This window comes from Littorina saxatilis, linkage group LG15, assembly GCF_037325665.1.
Source record: "Littorina saxatilis isolate snail1 linkage group LG15, US_GU_Lsax_2.0, whole genome shotgun sequence".
NCBI classification, from domain to species: Eukaryota; Metazoa; Mollusca; class Gastropoda; order Littorinimorpha; family Littorinidae; genus Littorina; species Littorina saxatilis.
In genome coordinates this window covers 2,502,124-2,516,102 of record NC_090259.1, presented here as the reverse complement: position 1 = coordinate 2,516,102, position 13,979 = coordinate 2,502,124, and the positions used below count along the sequence as shown (strand labels likewise).

The 13,979-nt window shown below is 40.3% G+C and overlaps 1 protein-coding gene across 1 annotated transcript in view; it reads left to right on the top strand.

Moving 5' to 3' along the window:
- The window catches only part of LOC138948200 (sushi domain-containing protein 2-like), a 164,653-nt gene extending 151,432 nt beyond the window's left edge, over nucleotides 1–13,221 (top strand). Inside the window, exons 17-19 of the mRNA XM_070319701.1 lie at nucleotides 10–160; nucleotides 1,081–1,173; nucleotides 1,711–13,221. Coding sequence (XP_070175802.1) covers nucleotides 10–160; nucleotides 1,081–1,173; nucleotides 1,711–1,798 — 332 coding nt within the window. The 3' untranslated portion in view covers nucleotides 1,799–13,221. The remainder of the gene's footprint in view (nucleotides 1–9; nucleotides 161–1,080; nucleotides 1,174–1,710) is intronic.
- The last annotated feature ends 758 nt before the right edge of the window (nucleotides 13,222–13,979 follow it).

Sequence of the window (13,979 nt, the reverse complement as noted above, 5' to 3'; positions counted from 1 at the left end):
TTTGTTCAGTTCTTGGGATGGAGAAATGGGATTTCCTGTACTGGAGTATCGGCGGAGCAGTCGGTGGCTTCGTCTTTGTCATCATCACCATTTTTCTCATCCGTTGCATCGTCATCAAATGTCGGAAGAAGTACGTCCCCAAGAAGAATGCTGACACAGAGTAAGATTTTTTTGTTAAATGGAAATTTGTGTTTGTGTGATGAGGAGAAATTTTCCCAAGAAGAGCACTAACACATAGTAAGAATTTTTTTTTTAATTGTATTTTGTGTTTCTGTTTGTGTGATTATATTTAGTACTCCCAAAGAAGAGCGTTGCCACAGAGTGACATATTGATTTGTTGTGTTTTTATGGAATTTTGTGTTTATGTGATGATATTTAGTACTGAGAAGAAATTTCCCCAAGAAGAACGTTGCCACAGAGTAAGATTTTTGTTTATTTTATTATTATGTAATTTTGTGTTTGTATGATTAAATTTAGTACTGAGGAGAAATGTTTCCAGGAAAGAGTACATACACAGAGTAAGATATTTTGTTTAAATTATTTTTTAATTGAATTTTGTGTTTGTGAGATGATGTTGATTAGTAGCCAAAAGAAATGTTCCCAAGAAGAGCGCTGACACAGAGTAAGGTATTTTTGTTGTTGTTGTTGAATTTTGATGCTGTTGTGTAATAAGTACGCAGGAAAGAGCAATGTAATGTAACATGTAGCAGTAATGTTTTGTTGTTCTGTGGTTGGTGGGAAACATTTTGGGTCTCCAACTGTTAACGGTTGGTGGGAAACACTTTGGGTCTCGAACTGTTAACGGTTGGTGGGAAACACTTTGGGTCTCGAACTGTTAACGGTTGGTGGGAAACACTTTGGGTCTCGAACTGTTAACGGTTGGTGGGAAACACTTTGGGTCTCCAACTGTTAACGGTTGGTGGGAAACACTTTGGGTCTCCAACTGTTAACGGTTGGTGGGAAACACTTTGGGTCTCCAACTGTTAACGGTTGGTGGGAAACACTTTGGGTCTCCAACTGTTAACGGTTTTCCCTCCTTTGTCTTTGTACCAATTACAAACTGGTTATTTCTTGTTGCAGGTCTGAGGCAGAGCAAGGCATCGGGCTACAGACCTTGTTCCGTTATTCGGAGACCCCCAACCCTGTCTTTGAAAATCCTCTCTTCGTGACAAGGTATGTAACTTAGTTTGAGAAAATGTTGGGTTTTTTGCACTTTACTTCTCTCCCTTTAACGAAATGGCAGAGAAATGTGAATTCAATAATAATATTTAAATAGTGTAAAAAAGGGGAATCCAATACATGTGACAGTAATAATCATTCAAAGAAGATAGTGAGGGAAAGTATATTTTTGAAAAGAATGTTTATTTTTCTAAAGCATACAACATTAATAAGAACATTTTGGATTTTCTTTGCTTCACTGATCGGGACCAGTTTCATATTCCGAGTGTTACTCTAAAATGTATGTATTGAGTGTTTGCAGCTTTTTGCTCCTGTTCCTTTGTCAGACATTAGTAATTGTATGTGAATGTATGATTTTTGAGTGCTTGTTTTTCTTAGGTTAGTGGTGCTGTTGTTGTGTTGTTGTACATGTATTTAAAAAGAAGAAAAACATGTACAAAAACAAAAAAAGTATTTGTTTTTACTTTTGTCAGAAGCAGTGACTGGGTTTTCGCCACAGTTATTTTTAATTTTCTTTTCAAAATGTTACAGCCTGCAAAATCTTCGAAGCGGAGAAGGCAAGTTCCAGATTCCTCGGCCCCGATACGTTGATCCCAACATTTACACAGAGTACTTCTGAAGCGTCCTTAGTAACGAACCTGGATTTAACACGTCATCTACCACTCCTGAAAGAGCTGGCACCTGATCAACCAGCACTTACAGCTAGGGGGTGCACTATACTCCCCAGACCAGGCCAGACTGCACAAATATTCCCAGCAACTGGATGGTCTCAAAGCCAGTGGAACGGGCAGTGAAATCTCTGGCTGCAATTGAGAGACGCAAGAATCTAGCAGTCCACTATGATACCTCTGCATCGGCATGGAAACCAGCCTGGTGATACGGAGCGACACAAAAAACGAAAACAGACCGGCTTGACACAAAGAATTTGTTGACATGAATATCGGGTGTGTGTGCGGGTGTTCAGTGATCGGCACTGTTCAGTGTTGCACCCTGCACCAGCTCACCGTAACATCTGTTGCTGGCTTCAACAGTCAAGAGTTCCCCAGCACCCGTGATTATTTTCAGGCCATGCAGTCCTCATGGCGTGATGCAGATCTATGCATTTAGCTCTGAAGGAAAAGAATGCCTTAGGCAGTGATCTGAATAATCACCCATCTTATCATTTGACACTGTTCTCGCTTACCTGGAGGGGGGAGGTGTGCACTCAAACTTGAAAGGAAAATGTCTTCAGGGGCGTGTGTCATAAACGTACGCAAGAGTAATGAAGTGATTTCTGTCGGTGGTGGTACACTTGCAGGAGACATTGTGATGTGCATTCAGCCTGCTGGGGTTGCCTGTTTCTCTGTACCGTGGCACTGGACGTCAAACTCTACAACTTATTCACACTGGCTGGCATTGGGATTCTCTGCCAAGTGCATGTAGTCGCTGGGGAGTACACATTTCTCTGCACCTGGTGTTTGATGTGAAATACTGCAACTTATACACACTGGCTGGCATTGGAAGGCTCTGCCATGTGCTTGTAGCCAGCTTGGGTTGCCTGTTTCTTTGTACCTTGGCATTGGATGTGAAACTGCAACCTACTCACACTGGCTGGCATTGGAAAGCTTTGCAGCACTGGAGTACATGTTTCTTGATCTGTACCTGGCACAGGATGTAAAACTGCAACATATTCACACGTCGTGCCTTACACTGCACTGTTCTTCAGTATCAGAGGCAGGTAGGAATGAGCTTGCGAGTTAAAGCCTCAAATTTAGTGCCCAGGGCACCAAGGCTTTGACAGTGTGAGACCACAGGGCTACACTAGGTCAGTGTGTCGCAGACACCACAGAACAGATATAAATCTATTGAGCCCACATACCAGCCCATGCGCAGCTTGAAGAGATCATGTATAAGAAACACAGGAATCTGATTAACAAATCACAAAGAGATAGGATTTTGTTCTCCCTGTAGGTGCAGCAGACCTACAGAGACTCGTGGCTTCTATCGTATGGAGGCAAATGCTGTCCGTGCAGCAGACCTACAGAGACTTGTGGCTTCTATCGTATGGAGGCAAATGCTGTCCGTGCAGCAGACCTACAGAGACTCGTGGCTTCTATCGTATGGAGGCAAATGCTGTCTGTGCAGCAGACCTACAGAGACTCGTGGCTTCTATCGTATGGAGGCAAATGCTGTCCATGCAGCAGACCTACAGAGACTCGTGGCTTCTATCGTATGGAGGCAAATGCTGTCCGTGCAGCTGACCTACAGAGACTTGTGGCTTCTATCGTATGGAGGCAAATGCTGTCCGTGCAGCTGACCTACAGAGACTCGTGGCTTCTATCGTATGGAGGCAAATGCTGTCCATGCAGCAGACCTACAGAGACTCGTGGCTTCTATCGTATGGAGGCAAATGCTGTCCGTGCAGCAGACCTACAGAGACTTGTGGCTTCTATCGTATGGAGGCAAATGCTGTCCGTGCAGCAGACCTACAGAGACTCGTGGCTTCTATCGTATGGAGGCAAATGCTGTCCGTGCAGCCAGAGATCGCAGGAGTCTTACTCTTAATCCCCCAGCCAGAAAATAAATAGCAAGAGAATAGACAAACAACATTGTATGCTTAGTGCCCCAGCCAAGAGAGTATATAGACAGAGAATATACAAACAACATTGTATGCTTAGTGGCCCAGCCAAGAGAGTATATATAGACAGAGAATATATACAAACAACATTGTATTCTTAACGCCCCAGCCAAGAGAATTAATAGCAAGAGAATGTACAAACAGTATGCTTCAAGCTTCATGATTGCAGACTTCTGTCGGAATATTGAGACTCCATGAGAAACGAGATGCTTCTAATGAACGGAAGCAAATACAGGAGATGACAGTTGACTTACACAGCACAAAAAAATAAACAAACATAAGCATGAATGCTTCCAGCTCCACGATTGCAAACTTCTGCAGGAATGTGATGAAACTGCCTTGACTGCATGTATAAACTAGTATCACTGCTGCCAGTTTTTACCAGTACCACTATGTACCAGTACAACCTGCTTCATAGAGCTAAAATAAGCCATGTGCACGACTTCTCATTTTATTTTTTACTACCAGTACTTTCCAACTTGTAATTTTAAGCGCTTCTGTTCATTAACATTTTGGAAGCATGTACTGGGTGCGTCTTTCCACCTTATGTTTTTAAGTGCTTTTACTAACGTTTAAGAAGTACAACGCAAACTGCTTCAAACGTACGTCTTCTCTACAGTATCAGCAATAAGAAGTACAACACAAACTGCTTCAAACGTACGTCTTCTCTACGGTACCAGCAACTGTAGATTTTATTTTATTTTATTTTTTCCTCAGACAGATTTTCACGTGCATCGCAAACTTAATGCATCTTATATACAGCAGCAGTGCTGTACATTTTTCTTTCATTTAAATTTGTACCTATAAAGATTTTCAAGTGTTTCATTCATTTTGAAGGATGAAAACTTGTACATTTAATGCAAACTTTTACAACAGCAGTGCTGTATGTATCATTTGCATTTTGCCAAAAGCATGGTCAGTAAAAATAATTTCTGTACAATGCAGAAATGTTGAAGTTATTGAACTGATCTTTTTATTTTGATTCTGTTACTAACAAGATGAAGTGAAAGAGCAACTGCTGTTAATGATTTTTTTTTAATCAGGTTTGGTTAATTTTTTGTTTGTGTGTAAAATTACTAAAAACAACACAAAGACAATATCTACTGCTGGCAGTGTGTTGAAAAATACCCCTCAAGTGCTTTTCAAGTGCCTCACCCTATTTTTACAGAGTGGTTGCTGATTATTTTTTACGAGTAGAATTTAAAGTTGGTGAAATCACCATCGCCAAACGAAAGCTTGTTAATTCTTGACTAAGGGGAGAAAACTCGTGTTTGAAAACTTTTCATGTATCTAAATGTTGCCTCAGGAACTTTGAAACATGAGAGTGAACTACCTTGGTGTTGAAGTGGATTCACTTATCAGAGGAGTGAACCTGCGTCTTGTTAATGCCACAGATCAAAACGGAGCTTCCTCGGCTGTCTCCAGATTTAGCCCCGGGGAAATGACATCGCATTCTGAAGAAAAAAAGTGAACACTTTGAGATTTACTCAGTGCGAAGATGAAACTCGCTTATTGCTTACAAGAGTATGTTTGGTGTTGAAATATAGAGAAGAAAACATTGTGTGAACCAGACAGACTTTTTGGGCGTACAGTGGTGTACCTATACGTGAGGTTTCGCGAATACAGTGCAACCTGTCTATAACCACCACCCAAGGGACCAACCAGAAGTGGCCACTATAGACAGGTGGCCACTATAGACAGGTTACCACTATAGACAGGTGGTCTCTATGGACAGGTGGCCACTATAGACAGGTGGTCTCTATGGACAGGTGGCCACTATAGACAGGTGGTCTCTATGGACAGGTGGCCATTATAGACAGGTGGTCCCTATGGAAAGACGAATTATTCACAATAGAAGAAAAACTCACCTTGGATTGTTGAGAGTGGTCCTTGTGGACGGGCTGTTGCTGTCAAGAGTTGGTTGCGAGGACAGGTTACACTGTGCTGAACAGAAAGGTGGAAAGTGTCGGCAGCATGCTAAGAGAAATGCATTTAAAGGATGTTCGTCTTGGGAAAAGTTACAGCGTTGAAAGACAGCAATAAACATTCAACGGGAAAAAGAAAACTGAACGGAAGGTGCTTCAGCCAGCAAGTTTATGTGCATTTACTAAGCAGGAGTGAGTCATTTGAGCATTTGTAGACCTAACTGTTGGTTAGTGTGTTGTTATTTAACAGGCTGCTGAAATAACAACAACAGGCTGTGTGTGAAAAACAAAGGCAAACACTTTCAGACAGAGGAACTGATTCTTTGGTGTGTGGTTCAATTTCAGACGTACGACCTGAATTGCTGTAAGCAAAGAACGCTGATTGAAGTGTGAAGAGTCCACAAACAAATCTGAATAGTTTTGTGAAATCAGTGTGCACAGTGAACTGTTGAGTTGTACATAGGAAACACTGTGTATCATTATCTGACCTGGGCCTTAATTCCCTGTGGTAGTAGCGTGTGAATGTGTGTGCTGAAATTGAAAAAAAACATGAGAAAAACAAAAAAGGGCAGGGTTTTTGAAGTGCCATGAACAAACACAACAAACACCCTTATTTCACCTCCACAGGTTTGACATCATAATCTGTTCGTTCATGCCTGTACTGCTGACTGTTTCCATGTTTTTTTAATTTTTATTTTCTTGTGTTTTTTTTAACCTCATCATTGTGCCTTGTTCGATTTGCCTTAATTACTGGGAAAACTGGGGCTTTTGCCACAAAAATGCCTTCGTGGACTTCTTTTTGATCAAATGTTTAGAAGAAAATATTTTTGGATAAAGTTCATTGAAAGTTTGTCGAGGGGTAATTTGAGAACTGAGTTCAGTGATTAAACCTGTCATTCTGAGCGTTTAAAGGGATATACAGCAATTCAATGTCAAGGTAATTAATTCTTTAACAAATCAGCGTTTTACATGCATGATTTACTGGATTTGATCAACATCTTCACAGAATAATTGACTTACTTTGCTCTGCCTCTTTGTCAGAGAGAACAGTTTAACTGCACGAGTGTTTCTTCATGGTGCATAATTTAAATGATAAATATTTATACATACAGACTGCGACTGTTTTTCCAGAGCAAATATAGTTGCAAAAAAGTTGCAATTTATACAGATCAGCATAATTATTCAAGTAATTGTTGCAGTTAAGGGGCATAATTTAAAGGAATTTCCTTGCAAAGAATATTTAAAATCATTGCCTTTAAAGCAGCTAGTGGGTTGGGTTATTAGGCCGTCACTCATCAGCAGAAAAGCGCATAATTTTTTTTAAACAATTACAATTTGTCATGAAGAGTTGTCTTTTAAGCTGGTTAGTCGATCTGGCTTTTTGTCTTTAAATGGATACACGTTTTGTACAATAAAATGCTTCATGTTCCATAATTTGAATATCATATGTTACTTGAAAGAAATCATGATTTGAACCATATTATTGTTTACTTTCTCAAGGCATACTGGTTCAGACAATGCCCTCATTGTGTACACATTCAGACCATTTTCCTGCATATTTTAGGTGCATATTTGTTATAATGATAAGAATGGTCTGAAATGTTCTTCCAGTAGAAACACTTGTACACCACGTGACCATTTTGGGTTTTGAAGCCAGTAATTGTTCCTGTACAATGCAAAATCATACTTCAGGATGTTCATTAATGGGAAATAACTCTGTTTGGTGTCTGTTTGAACTGTGAAAGGGTTGCATTCCTTGAGGGTGAGGCAAGCTGAGCTATATATAGATCAGTCGGGGAAAAGCAGTTGAGACACGCCCTGTGCACCACGGTTTGTATCTCCATGGTTTTGACAGAAAACGACTATTCAGGCCTCAAAAAGAAAGTTCCTTGTTTCGGGTTCCCAGCTGACCCTATCTTTTCCTCCCGACCCTAGAACTCTTTTTTTGTAACCCTTCATAAAACTTATTTTAATTAAAGAGGATAAAATTCGATTTTGCAGAATTGGCAAGGAAAGTTCTAAAGTCTTTTCTGACATCCACGGGACACAGTTTGTTTGTTTGTTTGTTTGTTTGTTTGCTTAACGCCCAGCCGACCACGAAGGGTCATATCAGGGCGGTGGGACACAGTTCCTGCGATTTCTTGCCAATGGAAAACCACATATATGCCTGTGTAAAAGAAAAACAAACTTCAATAAAATAAAAAAGTAGACAAGGAACCAACCCACTGACCCTATTTATTTTGACCTTACCAGCGACCTTACCAGCGGAAACAAAAATGTATTATTATTTGTTTGCCTTTTGCTGTGTCAGCTGGATATCGATGCCTATTCTTTTTAAATCATGAACATCCCGGTTCATCATCTAGTGTGACGCCAATTGCATGCGTTCCCTCATTGATTGTTTCACTGAGTTATTCTATTTATAGCTCAGCTTGCCTCATCTTCAAGGTATGCAACTCTTCCAAAGCCAATTTAAACCCAAACAGTTATTTCCCAATATCATCTTTACATGATTGACTGTGTGTGTGTGTGTGTGTGTGTGTGTGTGTGTGTGTGTGTGTGTGTGTGTGTGTGTGTGTGTGTGTGTGTGTGTGTGTGTGTGTGTGTGTGTTTGTTTGTTCCTGACTGACTGTGGCCAGTGGAATTGTCTGCTGTATGATCTTATGGTTTATGTTTGAGCCAATAATGTCCGACTCTGTCATGGTTGGTTGTAGATATAATGAACCTATGTAAATATAATCAACCTATATGGGCCATGATGAAAAAAAAAAGTTACCCATTATATCCCCTGCAAGCCATTGAGAAGATGAACAAGAATACAACGTCTGTAAAGTTCTAGTCAAACAGCTTTCTAGTGATTAGCCAATTATGTTGGTTGTTTCATAATGCGCCTTGAAACTTTGCTTTTATGTTGTTCCTGCCCTCTTATTGTGCCTTTCTGCCGTTTAGATTTTCTAATGTGAGAATGATTTGGGATTTGATCACAGTGATGATTTTGGACCTTGAAAATGAGCTAGCTACTTTAGAATAAAGTCTGAAGTCCTAGTGGGTAAAATATGGTTATAACGAAAGATGAATGCAGGTAATTGGAAACCAGAACACAAGTAAGTTAAGGTAGGTTTGAGGAGTAAAGCTGGAGTACACACATTCAGACAACATACTGTAGTAATTTATGAAAGAGTATACACACATTTAGACTTGACACATTAATTTAGGATAGAGGCCTACAGTGACACACATTTAGACTTGACACATTCATTTAGGATAGAGGCCTACAGTGACACACATTTAGACTTGACACATTCATTTAGGATAGAGGCCTACAGTGACACACATTCAGACTTGACACATTCATTTAGGATGGAGGCCTACAGTGACACACATTCAGACTTGACACATTCATTTAGGATAGAGGCCTACAGTGACACACATTCAGACAACATAGTAATTTATGAAAGAGTACACACATTTAGACTTGACACATTAATTTAGGATAGAGGCCTACAGTGACACACATTCAGACAACATAGTAATTTATGAAAGAGTACACACATTTAGACTTGACACATTAATTTAGGATAGAGGCCTACAGTGACACACATTCAGACAACATAGTAATTTATGAAAGAGTACACACATTTAGACTTGACACATTAATTTAGGATAGAGGCCTACAGTGACACACATTCAGACAACATAGTAATTTATGAAAGAGTACACACATTTAGACTTGACACATTAATTTAGGATAGAGGCCTACAGTGACACACATTAAGACAACATAGTAACTTATGAAAGAGTACACACATTTAGACTTGACACATTAATTTAGGATAGAGGCCTACAGTGACACATTCAGACTACACAGTAAAGAAAACAGGAGAAGTTTAGATTCCATTACATTTTATTTTAAGATGATTTGCCTTCCCCTGCCCAGCTCAGGGGGTCTGTAATACGGTGGAACCTCCCTTCTAAAATCTCAAAAAATCAGGTCTTAAAAAGGAGGTAGTCTTCCAAATATACAGAGCTTGTGTACAACAAATCTGAAAAAGCAAGGTCTTAAAATGGAGGAAGTCTTAAATTGGGGGGTCTTAAAGGGGGCGGGTCCCATTGCACACAGGTTTTCAGTCATATTTTTAGTAAAATTATGCAAGTCAGATTTTGACAAGTATACATTTAGGTGACGTTTGTTGAAAGTGTGTGATTCTATTGCCATACATGTACCCCGGTGCTCTTTGTTCTTTGTTTCTTGTTTTGTTCCCCGACTCGGTCATACACGTAAAATTCCATTCGTGCAAAAAACACGAGTGTACGTGGGAGTTTCAGCCCACGAACGCAGAAGAAGAAGAAGAAGAAGTTCCCCGACTATCATATGACCCCCACCTGTCATTCAGAGGCTAAACGTGTCTGCCTGTAGAACATTAATACCCCTGTCTTGTTTTGTTCCCCTACTATCATATGACCCCCACCTGTCATTCAGAGGCTAAACGTGTCTGCCTGTAGAACATTAATACCCCTGTCTTGGTCTTCGTCTTGTCACTTTCTTCACAATATAAGGCAATTATTTATAATGTCCTCTTCTTGTTCAAGAATTGTTTCCCCCCTCTCTCACTCTGGCTGTTATTTGTGAGTTTGGGACTTAATTACCAATAATAGAAATACAAGTATGTTATGCAGATATGGAACAAGAGATTGTTATTAAAAAGATTTGTTTTTGATGAGAGATATGTTATTGACTGTCATTAAAGAACATTGTTGTTATATTATGTTATTAATATTTATTTATTTTTAATTTAGGTTTGGTTATGCACTTCTGAAATATCTCGGACACAAATCTGTGATTTCTGTTGGGGTGGTGGGTTTGGTTGCTTGTTGAATATCCCCATTGTGTTTGTTGAATATCCCCATTGTGTTTGTTGAATATCCCCATTGTGTTTGTTTTCTGTCCGCTGTTGTTGTATCTGGCACTTCATCTATGTCTGTTGAAACATGAAAGCATGATATGGGATAAAGTGAACTTGGTTTGGTGTGTGTGTGTGTGTGTGTGTGTGTGTGTGTGTGTGTGTGTGTGTGTGTGTGTGTGTGTGTGTGCGTGTGTGTGTGTGTGTGTGCTTAAGGTGGGTTGCTTCCAAGCATTGTATTGTCCGCAAGGTACAAGAATAAGCTTTCAAATTTAATGTTGCGATAGTGAAGAAGCTTCTTTGCCTATGCATGCGTCTGTCTGTACCCTTGTCTGGAGTTTTAACCTGACCTGACTTGTTGTTCATGTCATGAACTACCTTGCAAAAATCATATCATCTTTAAGTGCCTACATTTTTTTCCTTGGATGATAAGGTGTTTGCAGGTGTTATATTTTATTGTAATGGGAAAGAACCCTCACAATTCTTGACTACTGCATAAATATTTTGTTTCAGATGAGGGTGTTTTTTCTTCTTCAATTATTTTGTTCTGTATGTGTGAATAAGTAGTCGTTCCTTTTGGGGATACTGATAACAGAACACCTATTTTCTGCTTAATTACAATGGACAAAATGGACAAAATGTGCATTTTCAAGTTGATTTTACAACTTAGGAGTCATTCCTGTTCTTTTGTTTTTATTGTTTCTTTATTTCCTTCCGAAATAAATGTTGCTTTCTTGACTCTATTTCTTGTCTTGTCATAATAAATGTTCAGTTTTTAGTTGTTCCACATAAAGCCAAGTACTCAGAACATAATATTATTTAATTTGGAATAAAAGGTGCAGCAATTTACAAAACAGCACACCATTCCTGCTTTTATTTTGCAGTCTTCTGGTAGTAATGTTATCACTTTAGCCTCTGCTACTGCATAATTGTTATTCTTGTATACATGTTTCTCTTTACACTTCTACTCCTACCCATGTTAAAACTGTTGTAGTCGGCAGTTTTAGCTTTTAGCGTTTCACAGTAGTTAAACTCACTTTGATTGACACATGCAGGGCTCCCCATGGACGCCCGCCCTAGAGGGTGACGGGACCCCCACTTTGAATGTTTAGAGGGACCATGGACCCCCTAAGGGGAGTTTTAGAGGGTCCCATTTGCACCGTATAGTTCAGCCTCCTTTCCGATATCGTTCCCGCTTGAAATTGGCATAATTTGCGCTTGCAATGAGACTGAACTGACGACTACAGTCTGAACAGAGTACGTACGAGACGCACGACACCGGAAATTGAGTGCGTCCCAGGACCCGCTCTTTATAGGTGTAGTGCGTCCCGGGACCCCCTCTATGAATTTCTAGTACGTGATTTCGGATTTTAGTGCGTATAGGACGCAGGGACGCGCACTTTGGGGAGGCCTGACAGGCTTCACAGGGTTGGACAGTTGGAAGAGAGTCCCTGTCGTTGGAAACCTGAATGCTTGGATGAAGTTTATGACATGCGGCCTCGGTTGAGTGTTAGAGTGTTACACATGAAGCAAGGAAGAATGTTTAGACTAGATGGCTCAGAGTTATGTGTGTATATTCAAAGCACTACAAGAGAAACAGTTTTATTGTGTAGATGTTGGCATGAAAATCTCGCACAGGACGACTTATCTTATAGACATCACCAGTAACTGCTCTTTTGAAAGATTCGGATTTCATCGCTCTGTATTAGGACATTTAGAACATTAGAACATTTAGAAGAAAAAACTATTTTTTAATTTGTTGACTGAAGCAGACGTTTGTGTCAATGAATAAGAAAGTGTTGCTATCAAGAAACTGAAACGAGAGGTTCAACATCTTTGCTGACTTGCAACGAAATAGGAAAGAACATTTTTTCAGACAGGATCGAGTGTGAAAGCAAATCAGAGCTTTCCATTATGAACGAGAGTTTGGAGAAGAAAAATGTTTTCCTTAAATCGTCAGTACGTGTTACCAAGTGTTGTTGTGGCTTATGCAGCGTTACATGTTTGTATGTTCGCTAGTCTGTCTGTGCTTCTGCAGAGGTGTCACTCCGAGAAAGGGATGTGTGGGGTGGAGGGGGTTGTTTGGTGTATGCCAACTTTTGTTTACTTGTTGTTGTTTTTTTTCGTCAACAAGCTTTTCTTCTGTGAATGTGTTATCTGGGGTAAATATGGGATGACGGTATGCCTGCACATTTTTGTCTGTGAGGTGACAGGCCTTTCCTCTGGGCATGTTTTATATTGTACATAAACATACCTTTCAATTGTACAAACTTTACCAGAGTTGGAATTTTCCCTATCAAGATGGATGAGTGAGAATTGAGCGAAACTACTGGGAAATAAAGAGTAGAGGGATTGCGTGTGGGTGTAAGTGACGTCATAGAATGAAATGACGTAGTGATGACGTAATTTGTTTCTGCACGTGCGTCGATTGAAGTTTTGTTTTTTCTGCGTACAAGTGGGTTATGGCACACACAGGTGAATTACACGGACAACCTCTGGCCTCTATCGTATGTTACATCATATTTATTGATTATCTGTACATAGATGGCTTGAATGATTTTACAAGAATAAACCAAGGAAATATTTTAGTCTGACCTCATTGGCTTGTCTTCGTGTGTGTGTGTCAGTGTGTGTGTACATGTGTGTTTTGTGCGTGCGTGCGTCTGTACTTGAGTGTGTGTTTTCAAACTCCAAACCATTCTGTCGTCTGCCTCTGGAATAACCTAACTAACGTAAACCCATAAATTATATAAAAACACACACACACACACACACACACATCATAAGGCCGTTACGTCGCCTAACAATCTTTATGAGTGAAGGTTTTTTTAATTAAGTGTATACAGTCGGGCACACATCAAAATAGACAACAACCTTGGGATGAACGTGCTACAACAACGATTTAAGGTACTGGCCATGACATGTGCTCACCAATTTGTGCTCGAAAGCTGACACACTGCTCGACACACTGCTTCCAAGACAAGAAGTGTGTGTTTGAAGAAAGTAGCCCTTAAAGGCCCATGCACTCACTCCGCCTCGCCAAATAGTTCGCCACACTGAATCAGATCTGGCCAGGCTTTTATACCCCCATTCCACACAACCGTTCTAGGTCCCGTTCCCGTACCGACCAAGGACGGCTGCAACAATGGAACGCTACGCAAACGGCCGTTTTGGCATCTTTGAGCAGCGTCTGACCATAGTGGCAGCCGTCCCCAGGACGGCTGGGAACGGAAGCTAGAACGGATGTGTGGAATGTGGGTATGACAACTCAGTGTGTGAGAGCGCTACCGTTGCGTTACCGTTGTTTTAAGTTCCTTTAACGATCCAAGCGTTCTGTTACCGATGGGTTTAATGTTC